This window comes from Mastomys coucha, unplaced genomic scaffold, assembly GCF_008632895.1.
Source record: "Mastomys coucha isolate ucsf_1 unplaced genomic scaffold, UCSF_Mcou_1 pScaffold21, whole genome shotgun sequence".
Taxonomy (NCBI): domain Eukaryota; kingdom Metazoa; phylum Chordata; class Mammalia; order Rodentia; family Muridae; genus Mastomys; species Mastomys coucha.
The window spans coordinates 135,348,764-135,361,792 of NW_022196904.1; the positions used below are offsets into that span (position 1 = coordinate 135,348,764).

Consider the following 13,029-nt stretch of genomic DNA (forward strand, 5'->3'; position numbering starts at 1 on the left):
TGGCCAGAGTGATGAGGGAGAGCGCTACATTGGTGAGTCTCCTGTCCCTGTCACTGGCACACAGCCCACCTGGGCTGAGGCCCTTCGACCTGGAGGCACCTTTCTGGACATAAAGTCTGAGCCCACAACTGAGTTCTAGCTTTTGGTGGTAGGAGTCTCCACACCGTGGTTCTTGGTCTGTGAGTCCTCAATTCCAAACAGCTGTCTCACAGCTCAAACCCACTGAGCTCCATCCCTGTTCTTAGGTGTTCAGAGTGCAGTTTAAATTCCTGTCCTACCCTCTGTTGTCGCATATCCCATAAGGCCAGAATCCTAGACACTAAGTCTCGAGTCCTCATAACTCAGACCCTGAGATTCCCCATCCCGGAGACCAGGATGACTGTCTCCTGGATGAGAGTCCCAGAGACTCTCTCCCTGTCTCAGCCCCTGTACTTCTGCAAATCCTGCCTGTGGAGGGGCTGAGTCTACTCCTGTGTCTGCAGCCCCCACAGTGTTAGTGGATGTGCAGGAGACAGAGCCCGTGATGCAGGAGGAGATCTTTGGGCCCATCCTGCCCCTGGTGACTGTGAGGAGCCTGGATGAAGCCATTGAGTTCATGAACCGGCGGGAGAAGCCACTAGTGCTCTATGCCTATTCCAACAACTCGGAGGTGGGTGCAGTTTCCAGTGGGCTATGCATGCATAGGAGTCAGCAGAGCTCACAGGGGCCCTCTGCATAATCACAAAATCTCAGGGATGGTGGCTTCTTAGACTCTGTCCTTGCCCTTCCTCTTAGGAGGCACTGAGGTCTCCTTTCATATGCTATCCAGACCACACTTGTTTTCCTGGACACCACACCTGGCTGAACCAAGTCTCTCTCTCTCTCTCTCTCTCTCTCTCTCTCTCTCTCTCTCTCTCTCTCTCTCTCTCTCTCTCTCTCTCTTAAAGTAGCTCTGGCCTCATACTCACTTTTAGCTGGGATAGCTTCAAACTCCTGGTTCTCCTGTCCTCATATCCTCATAGCTGGGTGATACACAGGTCCACACCATACCTGGTTCCAGGAGCTTGCTAAGAAAGCTCTGCTGACACCCCTAAGCCCTCAACACTGGTTTTATAAATACATTTTTTATTTGAGAATACATTTATGGAAAAGCCACAAAGGCAGTAGATTTCCCATGTATCCCACACTCAGTTGCCCCATGAAGGGCCCTGACATAGGGCCATGAACCCAGAAACCTTAGGAACCAGGAAATCTCTATGGCCGTGAGCAGCTCTCTGGCACTCAGAGGTAGCCTTTACCTCCAGGGCAATCTTTCTGGAAACCCTATGCCTTTTATTGAATTGAGAGGAACCAAGAAACTGGGGTATTGCAGAGACCCAGGAAAGGACCTTAGATATTACCACCGCTGGCCCTCACTCATGCCCCTCCCTCTGTCCCCTTCCTCCCATCCCCCTCCCTCCGTGCCCCTCCCTCTATGTTGCCTGTGCTTTTCATCCCAATAGGCCTCAGCCTGTGCTGCCAGGTCTTTGCAACACCCCAGTTTCTTGGTTCCTCTCAATTCAATAAAAGGTGTAGAGTTTTAGAGAGATTGCCCTAGATATAAAGGCTGCCTCTGAGTGCCAGAGAGCTGCTCATAGCCAGGGAGACTAATAGTCACTTGGGCAAGGCCTTGTCTGCCAGTGTCTCTGCTGGGAGCTGCCATACCGATTCCTGAGTATTGGGGCAAGCATCCAAGCTGACCTCAGGGGAGGTGGGAGATGCTGCAGATCTTCAAAGGATGCTGATCTATAGGCTACTGCAGTACGATCCTAACTCCAGGGGACAGGGGATTTTCCCCCAGAGCCATTTATCTAGACAGAATGTGTGTGTGTGTGTGCCATTTATCTAGACAGAATGTATATGTGTGTGTGTGCCATTTATCTAGACAGAATGTGTGTGTGTGTGTGTGTGTGTGTGTGTGTGTGTGTGTGTGTGTGTGTAGTTTGTTCTGTTTTCTGAGGCAGGTTCTTGTAGATTAGGTTGGTGTGTTGAGTACCCCATGTAGCTGACGGACAACCTTTAACTCCTAGGGCCAATGTCAGACTAATAAACCCAAACTTGGCCTTAGAGGCCCAAACTTGCCACAGAAAGGCATTCTCTCTCCTTTCTCTCCTGAAGAACTGTCTCAGTTATAACAAGACTCAGCAGCCTGCTCATCCCCCTGCCCTGGGAAACCTCCATGGCCAGCCACCTGGTACCTCACTATGCCTCCCCTCTGCCTGTCTCTAGCCTCATGCCTTAGGATTGTATCTCAACACCCTGCCAGGGCCGCTTACAGGCAGACACACAGGGAACATGTTCCCAGGGTTGGGGTCCAGGACTCTGTCCTACCAGTCCCCCCTCCCCTCTGGGACCTCAAGCCCTCACTGAAACAGGGAGGGATGTCCAGGGGTGCTTTGCATCTTTTCTCTCCCAGGTCGTCAAACAGGTGTTGGACCAGACCAGCAGCGGGGGCTTCTGTGGGAACGATGGCTTCATGCACATGACCCTGTCCAGCCTTCCTTTTGGAGGAGTGGGTAGGTAGCAGCAGAGCTCTGCCCTCCTGGGCTGACCCCCTACCTGCCTCCCTACCCTGCTCCTTGACCACACTAACTGCAGAAGATGTGCCCCACTCTCAGTGCCCAGTGCAGCGGGTAGGAGCGGAAGCCCCTCTCCACTGACAGTGTCCACCTAGCCTGCCTCTCTCCCACCTCCCGACAGTCTATGGTGGAAGTTCTGTGTGGGTGAGGACCAGAGAGGCTGTGGCTGCCAGCCACTGAGCACCTTGACTTTTGTCAAGCAACACTTGTCCTCAGCTGCCCCTCCCCCACATAGCCGGGGGTGTTTTCTAACGATGGGGTTGCATACTTGCCCCTTCAGCCTTCCCATGTCCCTGTGAACATAGGCCTGGGGACCTCCACTTCCAGGATGCCTGGGATGTGGAGATTCAAGCCCCACAGGCAGAGGTGACCTTAGCAGCCACTTTCCCTCTGAGCCCACTTCCTTACTGAAAGGCGATCCTGTTCCCTCCACCCGGTAATTCTCAGTAGTGGAATGAGTGACAGATGAACCTTGTCCCTCCTGGTTTGTCTAGAGGACCTGCTCCCGTCTCTCTCCCTCAATTCTGTCTGCTGTGGCAGCCACTGAGCTTGGTCCTAACGTGTCACCGACCACCAAGGTTCTTGTTGTCCTCAAGCCTGAATCCTTTGGACTTTCATCCATAATATTCATCTGGTTGACTCCACAACCCTTGGCCTCTTCCACCCCAGAAATCCCAGCTTATGGCCTCCTACTTTACCCAAATCATTCCCCAAAACTCCCCTGGTTGGATCCTTGTCCCTTCCTATACAGTGGGAACTTTGTTGGGTCTGAAAAAAATTCACTTAATTTGTAGCACAGCCTTAGAAGGAGGGTGCCACCATCACAGAAGACAGGGGCAAAGTCACTTACTCAAGGTGGCCTAGCTATTCAGAACAAAGCTGGGATCCATCCCTCACTCCCACCCCAGCAGCCTGGGTTCAGAATATAATCCACTGGCCACTGTCTGCTTATTCTGCACCAGCACCTGGTAAGCTGGTGCTGGGGCTGGCTCAGGGATCAGCCCTTTACACACAATGCTTTTTTTAACCCACCGGACAAATGGGGAAACGGGCTCAGATAGCCTCCCTGTCAGAGCTAGGTCTGTGCGATATCTTCTCAACTATCTACTGAAGGCCTAACTCTATGTCCTATGCTGCCTACAGGATCGAGCGGGATGGGCAGGTACCACGGCAAGTTCTCCTTTGACACCTTTTCCAACCAGCGTGCCTGTCTGCTGAGTTGCTCTGGGATGGAAAAGCTTAATGGCCTCCGTTATCCACCCTATAGTCCCCGTAGGCAGCAGCTACTAAGATGGGCTATCAGCTCCCAGAGCTGCACCCTTCTCTAAATACCGCACTGACTCCTCTCTCCTGCTGCCCTGCCCCAACCTACTTAAGCTTTCACCTGCTTCCAAGTCCCCAGTGGTTCCTGAAAGGCAAGTATCTGGTCCAGCCTGTAAACACCCCACTTCTGGAACTTTTTCTGAACATACCTCCTGCCAGGCAGGATGTCCAGGTGGCTGGTCCAGCCCCTTCTCATACCATAGCACCCCCAGCAACCTCCTGACCTTCTGCTTAGACAGAGAAGCCCCCTCACCAAGTTTGGGCAGATCTGGTGACTGAGGGGAACTTTCTTTGTCAGACTGCAACAGGATCCCAAAAGACAGAGCAGTTGCCTACAACTCCATCCACACCTGGAGGGTAGCTTTGTCCCACTTGAAGTAACATGATCATGGACCCAGATCAGATTAATTGGTGGAATCTGTCTGAAGTGTGTTCATTAGTTACTTTCCTGTGGCTTCTATTAAATGGCCTCCCATGGGCAAGTTCAAGAGGGAAGGCTTCTCTTGTAGCTCGTGGTCAGAGGGTTCGGTCAGCCTCAACATCTGATGAAGTTAAGGATCTTGTCAAGATCCTGGCCATCCACACAATGTTCACTTCAGTCACAGGTGTCCTCAGCAGAGAGAAGCAGAGGGTGAGGATGTAGTTCAGTTGTAGAGTATTTTGTCAAGCATTCGCTAGGCCAGGATTACTGAAGGAGAAAGATGTGTATGGGGTGATGTGTTTTGGGGAAAGTCAGATATAAAGGATTAAATGTATCTTGAGACAAAGGTTATGTAAAGACAGGAGACTGGAGAGGTGTGGCTGCGAACCAAGGATTCTTGGCAGTCACCTGGAAGCTGGAAGAGGCAGGTGGCTCCTCCCTCACAGACTCAGGGAACAGGCCTCTGCGTATTTTGTTTTTGTTTTTTTCCTCTCTGAGACAAAGTCTCAGTATGTAGTCTTGGCTGTCCTGGAACTCATGGCAATCCTCCTGCCAGAGCTTCCCAAGGACTGGAACTACAGGTGTGAGCCACCATGTTCAGCTTGGTTGTGGATTTCTGTCTTCAGAGTTGTGAGAGAACACAGCTCTCCTGTCTCGGTCACTTTGGGACATTTGTCTCAGCAGCCTGGCACAGGACAGAACAGGGGACAGGAAGCTCCCTAATGGTTTGATTTCACACTCTGCCCATTGCTCTCAGGATCACAACTGTGTGAGTTCCTCTCTGGTTTAGTTTTCTTTAAAATGTATCGCTACTGAGCTGGGTTTCACACAGCCTGCAGCCTACACATAGTGTAGCTTCACACCTGGGGGTGGGAAGTCATCTTTGGGACCCGCCTGATGCTCTTAGGCAAGGCCACTCCATATAAGTCATCCTATGTCACCTTGGCTCCTACTGTGCTCCCTACCTGGGCCCACATGGGCATTTAGCTCTGAAACTAGCAAAGATTCATGGGACAGAGCTTTGTAGTGTGGTGTGGTTTCCACTGGCTGGGCTCCAACCACAAGGAAAGGTTATGCCAGACACCAACTGTCAAAGACACCCTCTCTTCAACCCTGAACTGGGGGTGTGTTTGATGTCTGGGTTAGGGAGGAGTGGGGCATGGGGTCTGGTCACCAATGAGAGACAGTGGAAGGGCTGATCTCAGTCTCCTGCTTCTCAGAACCCAGGAGGTACTACTCTGTGAGGCACAGAAACACTGATTTGTGCCAGAAGCTGTGAATGTGTCTTCTCACTTCCAGGAGGGTCTTTCAGAAATCATGATATGAAAGGGCTGGGAGATGGCTCAGTGGTTAGCAGCACTGGCTGTTCTTCCACAGCACCTCAGTTCGGTTCCTAGCACCCACATGGCATGTCACTCTATCTATGACGCCAGTTCCGGGGGATCTGATGTTCTCTCTGACCTTTGTGGGTTATCAGGCATGCCTGTGGTGCACAGATACATGCAAGAAAACTACACATGTGAGCACACACATACACACCATACCCAATACATACATACACACACAGACACACACATTTATGACATTAAGCTCAGAGAGGTTAAATAATTTGACTAGGATCTTACAGTAAATAGGAAAAAAAGACGTGACATTCCCCCCCATTGGAGCAATCCTCCTGCCTGCAATTCCTCTACAACTGTCAGTGCCCTTTTCCCTACTCCATGTGTGTCATTTGGTCACAGGAGAGTGGAAATAAAAGTCCCACACTTTTTTTCTTCTAGACAGGAACACTCTCACTATGTGTGTGTGTGTGTGTGTGTGTATGAGAGAGACAGAGAGAGACAGAGAGACAGAGACAGAGAGAGCCAGACAGAGACAGACAGAGAGAGAGAGAGAGAGAAAGAGAAAGAGAGAGAGAGAGAGAAAGAGAAAGAGAGAGAGAGGGGGGAGAGAGAGAGAGACAGAGACAGAGAGAGAGACAGAGAGAGAGAGAGGAGAGAGGGAGAGTGGAGATGATTTAGCCCCAGGAGGCTTCCTGGAGGAGGTGGTATTGCTGTCAGGAATCTAATGAGGTTTGTCTTCACCTCCCACGCTCATGACTTTTCTCCTCACTAGCTAACTCCTTTCAGCTTCTCCAGAACGTTCAGATTCACAGAGAAGCCTGTACAGCCTGCCATTCCGGTTCCCTAGAGCTGTGCCCAGGAGGCAGAGAGGGCGTGGGGTTTAGGAGACAGCTGCCCTGCCCACCACCTATTAGAGCTTCAAGACCAGGCCCTGCACTGCCAGGTAGGGCAAGGCAGTGTGGTCCCACCTAGAAGGATCCGCAGAGGCAAGAGAGAGCCTGGCTAAAAGAGGAGTTGCACATCTGGAGCTAGAATGTCTGCTGTGGACACGGGCTCGGAGCCCTCTCAGGGGTAGGTGGGGCCGCTGGAACTGGTGGCAAAGGGGCCTCAGTACAAAAGGCCCTGGGTGGGGGACAGTTGTGTTGGAAATAGGATATGGAGTCACGGGTGAGGGGCAGGGCTGGGAGCTGAGGGTTTGAGACCAGGGATGAACCTGGGGCGGTGCTCATTACAACAGGACTGGAGGCCTAGATCAAAGGTACACAATCATCCATCTGGTTCTTCTGAGCCTCACGTTCCTGTTACATATAGGAAACACCCAAGAGTCCCAGGACTAGGGACAATCCCATCCTGTCTGGAGGAGCTCCACGCTGCTAAAGTGGCAGCCATACAAGCAGATGGAGACCTGGCAAGGGACACCAGAGCTGTGACCAGGGTCAGAAAGGAGGGGACTTCTTGGGAGTCAAGACCAGAGCTGAGAAGTCTGTCTGTCTGTCTGTCTGTCTGTTTGGGTCAGGGTCTCACTCTGTAGTCCTGGCTGTTCTGGAATTCACTATGTAGACCAGGCTGGCCCCAAACTCACAGAGATCTGTTTGCCTCTGCCTCTGGAATGCTGGTGAGCATTACCACACCCAATCCAGTTTTAGGTTTAGAGAGCTATGTTACCAATGGAGCACAGTGGTTTATGCCTGTAATCTCAACTCTCTAGATTCTGAGGTAGGAGGAGCATGAGTTCCGGGGCAGCCTAGACTGTGCTGTGAGAAAACCGTGGGGCTGGGAATGACAGAGGGCTTGCCTAGAGTGCATGAGGCTCTGTTTCTGATCCCCAGGAATGAATACACTGAGTGTGATGGCATATGTCTATAACCCCAGCACTTGGGAGGTAGGAGTGGAATGAGGGTCATGGGTTCTAGGTCATCCGTTGATAGATATCAAATTTAAGGCTAACTTGAGCTACATGAGACCCCTACACCCAATGTGATGGACCTTTAATTCCAGCATTCAAGGCAGCACTCCAAGGAGCTCTGAGAGTCTGAGGCCAGCCTTATTTATGTATATGGAGTGTGACTGGCCAGCCAGAGCTACAGAGTGAGACCCAGTCTCATTAAAAAAAAAAAAAAAGTGTTGTTCACGACGGCTCTGGAAATGTTACATTCTCTTGGAAAATCTGGAAGCACTTGAAAGGCATAGAGATGATAAAAAGCTCAGCATGGTGGCACATATATCACCTCTGTACCCAGAAGCAGGGGGATTGCTTCAAGTTCAAAGTTACCTAAAGAGTACCAGGCCTGCTAAGGCTGTGCAGTGAGATCCTATCCCCCACCACCACCTCCACACACCCTGATTCCCTCACGTCAAGCAAAAGTCAGCTGGGCATGAAAGTCCACCTGTGAAGCCACTGTTGGAAGGCAGACACAGGGACCCTCCTTGGTTGCAATGACCAGAGCATCTCAAGGAGTTCGGTCTGGGTTCAGCAATGTGTTCTGCATATTAAAGAAAGAGAATTGAGGACAAGCAGATGTCAACATCTGGTCTCCACATGCACCTACACACACATCTGCATGCATGCAAGCAGTCGCTCATACGTATGCACACCCACACCACACACATGACTCCTCTGCATACACCAAATGGGACACATACTGGAACATAGTGTGGGTGTAGGAGAGAGCTGTGGGGAAGGAAAAACACCCACCATCGGTCAGAAGCTTGAGGAAGCTGCTCTCATTTCCTTTCTGTCAGTGTGTAAAGCACTCTGCCCAGAAGCAGCTTAGAGGAGAAAAGGACTGACGTCAGTTTACAGGTCAGAGACCATCACCGAGGGAAGTCAGTGCTGGTGCTAACTCAAAGCCAAGGAACTACAACAGAAACCACAGAGGATTCTGCTTTCTGATTAGCACACAGGCTCATTCTCAGCTAGCTTTCTTACATAGGCCAGGACCACCTATCTAGGGAATGGTGCCACCTACAGTGGGCAAGGCCCTTCTATATCCACTAACAAGACAATCCCACACAGGCAAATCTGGTCTGGGCACTCGCTCACTTGTGACTCCCTTCTCAAGTGACCTTAGGCTAGGTCAGGTGGACAGTTAAAGCTAACTGGGACAAATCAGCTGGACTCTCTGAGCTTCACTTTCTCATCCTTATTATGGAGTAATGATGTGCGCTACACGGCTTAAATAAGATGAGACATGCCACCTCTCTGTCCAAATGCCAGTTCTGCCTTCCTTCCAGCCTTGTTCCATGTTGTATTTGGTGTGCACAGAATCCACCCTGGCTCCCCGTGAAGCAGGTCTCATTCTTGCTATACTCCATATCTCACACTCTGCACCCCAAAGCCTTTGCTCCGCTGCCCCACATCCACAGTACACAGTGTCCCTGTATCTTCACTGCAGTTAGAGCCAGGATGACAGCCCTCTGGCCTGCCTCCAGAGACGCCTATGCAGCTGGTCCTGTGTAATTATAGACTCGTGCTGTCACTGACGTGTCACTCAGTGATGGTCACTGTGCACGACAGTAATCCTACAGATTATAACAGAGCTCAGTGGAGCAGGCTGCCTCACATTAAGGAGCCCCGGGGGCCTTACGACATCCCAGCCTCAGCCCCAGGGAGGCACTAGGAAGGATGGACACTGTTAGAACCACAGGCAACGTGACCAGGAGCTCATGGAGCCTGGGCAGGGGGCACTGTGAGGGCTGGTGACATGGCAGCCCAGAAGGACCTCTAGGGCACACAGCCTAGGCCAATTGTTCCAGTTGTCCGGGGACTAGGGAACCAAGTAGCCCCAGCTAAGCCCAGGTCCTCCAGGGAGTCTCTGCAGGGAATAGCCCCTCATCTTCCTGGCTAGGGGTCTAGGGGAGAACTCCCCCAGGTCTGGCTGTAAGGAAGGAGGGCCTGGGTCCCCATTCAGGCTGGACAGGGGGTGAGTCTGCTCAGGGACAGTCCTGCAGGCCCCAGGGAGGGGGACCTGAATGTGGAAGCCTCAGTTGGGAAATCAGCTGCTCTGTCTGTCTTGGGGAGGAGGGCAAGCCTGCACTCTCCTGTCTCCCCACGTTCCTCAGCTGAGACAGCCCCTGAGAGCCTGCATTGGCTGCTCAGTTTAGCCTGTTCTTAAGAACAGGCTCTGTCCTAAGAGTTCTGTCCACAGGGAGCGCTGTCCTAAGAGTTCTGTCCACAGGGGGCGCTGTCCTGAGAGTTCTGTCCACAGGGGGCGCTGTCCTGAGAGTTCTGTCCACAGAAGGAGCTGTCCTAAGAGTTCTGTCCACAGGGGGAGCTGTCCTGAGAGTTTTGTCCATGGGGGTGGTGTGTGTGGGGGAGCCATCCTGAGAGTTCTGTCCACAGGGGGAGCTGTCTTGAGAGTTATGTCCACAGGGGGCACTGTCCTGAGAATTCTGTCAACATGGGCACTGTTTTGAAATCTTTTCACTGCCAGGGTAGAGGAGTGTGTGGTGGGATGGGTTGTGGTGGAATTGTCCTGAGAATAGCTTTGTCCCCAGAGGGGCAGAGATGTCTGCAGAGATGTGTGTCTGGATGTCTTTGACTAGGATGTTGACCTGCTGATGTCCAGGGAGGATATAAGTGCTAATGGGGTAGGATCCCAAGGGTATTCAGTGAGGTGCGGTTCCTGTCCCTCTTAGCACTGAGAGCAGGTCCCACATGATATATTTTGTAATGCAGTGACATGATACAGCGGGAGGGGGTGCCTTAGGGGGCTCATGCCGAAGCACCCCCCCTGCAAGTATTAGATATACGATGGGTCTAGTATGAAATGAAGTTTATTTGGGATATGGGAAGAGGGTCTGGGGAAGGCAGTAGAGACAGAGAAAGAAAGTAGGGACAGAGAAGGACAGAAAGTGAGAGGAGAAACACATGGAGAGAGAGAGATGAAAGAGAGGGGGGAGAATAGGGACAGAGAGACTAAGGAAGAGAGAGAGAATGGGGAGAGAGAGAGGAACCTGAACAGTCTTTTTAATACACGAGCCAGACTCGTACCTGGCTGTTGCTAGGTAACTGTTGGGCAGAGCCTAGAGGAAATGCTAACACCGATATGTGCTGCTCCTGTTCACACATGCAAAGCAACACCCATTGCCACCCAACTCATCACACAAGACACATGTGTACAGACACTCAGGTGTAAAAATGCATGCACTGACAGACACTCCTTACATGTATGTAGACACTTGCAAATGGGCACACATGAATACAAACACACAAGCACATGCACACACCATATAAGTATCAGCTTCATAGTTGGAGGCGAGCCTGGGCTACCGTTATGTGGCAAAACTTTTCCTGGGGTAACAGAACATTTATATCTACTCGCCCCAGATAGGAATCCCACAACAAACCAAAGTATAGATACCACTAAAGTCCAACGTGAGGAACCAATAACTTTACAGGTTACTTACAGGAATATGGGAGAGGGAGTCACTTACAAGAGCAGAAATGACTCAAAGACAGCTGCCTCACTAAGGCCCAACCCAGCAGGAGTGACAGACAGCTCTCAGAATCTGGAAAGCCTACACAGGAGGCAGAAGCAGGCAGATATCTGTGAGTCCAAGCCAGAGCAAGTTCCAGCACAGCCAAGGCTAAACAAACAAATGCTGTCTTGGGGGCAGGGGCAGGGGAGAGCTGGGAAACTGGAGCACACTGTACAGCCTGCAGGCAACTCCAGGGGTTGGAGAGAGACCTTTCCAGGTGGCTTCACTGGTCTCAGTCTCTTCCAGGCAGAGCTGCTCCTCTTACAGTGTTCTATGCAAAGGGGCTGTACTCATCTCCACTTATGCTGGCACACACACACACACACACACACACACACACACACTGAGACCGACCGACAGACAGACAGACAGACAGACAGAGAGAAAGGCCGGTGTGTGGGCTGAGGTACGTAGCCCTGTGAGCTTTGATGACCTGTGCTCAATTGCCGAGGACCCACCGGAAAGTGGAAGGAGAGAACCGACTACGAATCTGACCTCTGACCTTCACACACACATGGTGTGAGCGCTTCTCTTCACACCCACTAATAAATAAGATTTACAAGAAAAAAGAAAGAAAGAAAACCATGAAATTGCTTATTTCAAACAATTACAAACAAAAAGTCATAAAAATAAAACCAAAATCAGAAATGTACAGTAACCGCATGTGCATACGACTCCATTATGTGGCAACTGCCCCATATGGTCTTTGGAGGGATAGGAAAGTCAGAGTTAGAGGATCGGACTTGGAGAGGATGGGGGAGTAGGGTGTGGCTGATGTGTATTGGGGGGCTGCCTTGGGCCCTGGGACTGATGAAGATCTCCCCAAAGGTTGACAGGAGCACAATTACCAATGAACGCTGCCCCATCCTGCAGGGCAGGCCCCTCTGAGGCCACACTACACAGACTGCGGGAGGCCTTCAGCACAGGGAGGACTCGGCCTGCTGAGTTCCGGACGGCACAGCTGCAGGGCTTGGGTCGCTTCTTGCAGGACAACAAGCAGCTGCTGCAAGATGCACTGGCTAAGGATGTGGGCAAGGTACTGTATAGGGGATGGATGGGGCATCTGGATGGGGCAGCTGTGCCCTTCATAAGCTGGGCCACATCCTTTGTGACATCTTGTGCCCAGTTTATTTAACCCTTGCTCTATGCACAGACTACGACATTAACTAAACACACAGAACACTCCTGAGAGGCCAGCTTAACAGCTGTCATCAGTTTAACAGTTTAACAGCTTCACAATTCAACAGCTTAACAGCTGTTATCAAATTGGAAAACTGAGGCACTCAGTGTTAAGTTGCTTGCCCAAAGTCTCAGAAGTGGCAGTTGCAGTCCAGGATTAGTCACCATGGGACTACCACACATTGTGTTTATAAGCTCAATAGAAAATGTCTCAAGACCTATCCAAATGGTAGGCCCCAGCCCAGCCTTGAACCTGACTTCCCCACCCCACAGTCAGCCTTCGAGTCAGACATGAGTGAGATCATCCTGTGCCAGAATGAGGTGGACCTGGCCCTCAAGAACCTGCAGACCTGGATGAAGGATGAGTCTGTGTCTACCAACTTGGTGAGCCCCGTTGGCTGAGGGATGGTGGGTAAAAGTGGCAGTGGGGTGGCAGGGCACAGGGCAGCCTGCTCCAGATCCATTCCTGCCCTTGAGTCTAAAGTAAGCCAGTCTCCATCACCCAGGTTGTGTGTGTGTGTGTGTGTGTGTGTGTGTGTGTTGGGAGGGCTCTTACTCATCTGACACAGGACTATGGTTCTGCATCCTAGCTCACGAAGCTGAGCTCAGCCTTCATTCGGAAAGAGCCCTTTGGCCTGGTGCTTATCATTGCACCCTGGAATTATCCTTTGAACTTGATGATCAT

The 13,029-nt window shown here is 51.4% G+C and overlaps 2 protein-coding genes across 2 annotated transcripts in view; both read left to right on the top strand.

The window, feature by feature from the left end:
- LOC116101389 (aldehyde dehydrogenase family 3 member B3) overlaps window positions 1-4,415 on the top strand; it is a 12,157-nt gene extending 7,742 nt beyond the window's left edge. The window contains exons 4-7 of the mRNA XM_031384967.1: window positions 8-32; window positions 483-649; window positions 2,435-2,534; window positions 3,741-4,415. Coding sequence (XP_031240827.1) covers window positions 8-32; window positions 483-649; window positions 2,435-2,534; window positions 3,741-3,925 — 477 coding nt within the window. The 3' untranslated portion in view covers window positions 3,926-4,415. The remainder of the gene's footprint in view (window positions 1-7; window positions 33-482; window positions 650-2,434; window positions 2,535-3,740) is intronic.
- Window positions 4,416-6,588: 2,173 nt separating this feature from the next.
- The window catches only part of LOC116101390 (aldehyde dehydrogenase family 3 member B2), a 9,637-nt gene continuing 3,196 nt past the window's right edge, over window positions 6,589-13,029 (top strand). The window contains exons 1-4 of the mRNA XM_031384968.1: window positions 6,589-6,755; window positions 11,994-12,201; window positions 12,618-12,728; window positions 12,935-13,021. Of these exons, the coding sequence (XP_031240828.1) occupies window positions 6,718-6,755; window positions 11,994-12,201; window positions 12,618-12,728; window positions 12,935-13,021 (444 nt within the window). The 5' untranslated portion in view covers window positions 6,589-6,717. The remainder of the gene's footprint in view (window positions 6,756-11,993; window positions 12,202-12,617; window positions 12,729-12,934; window positions 13,022-13,029) is intronic.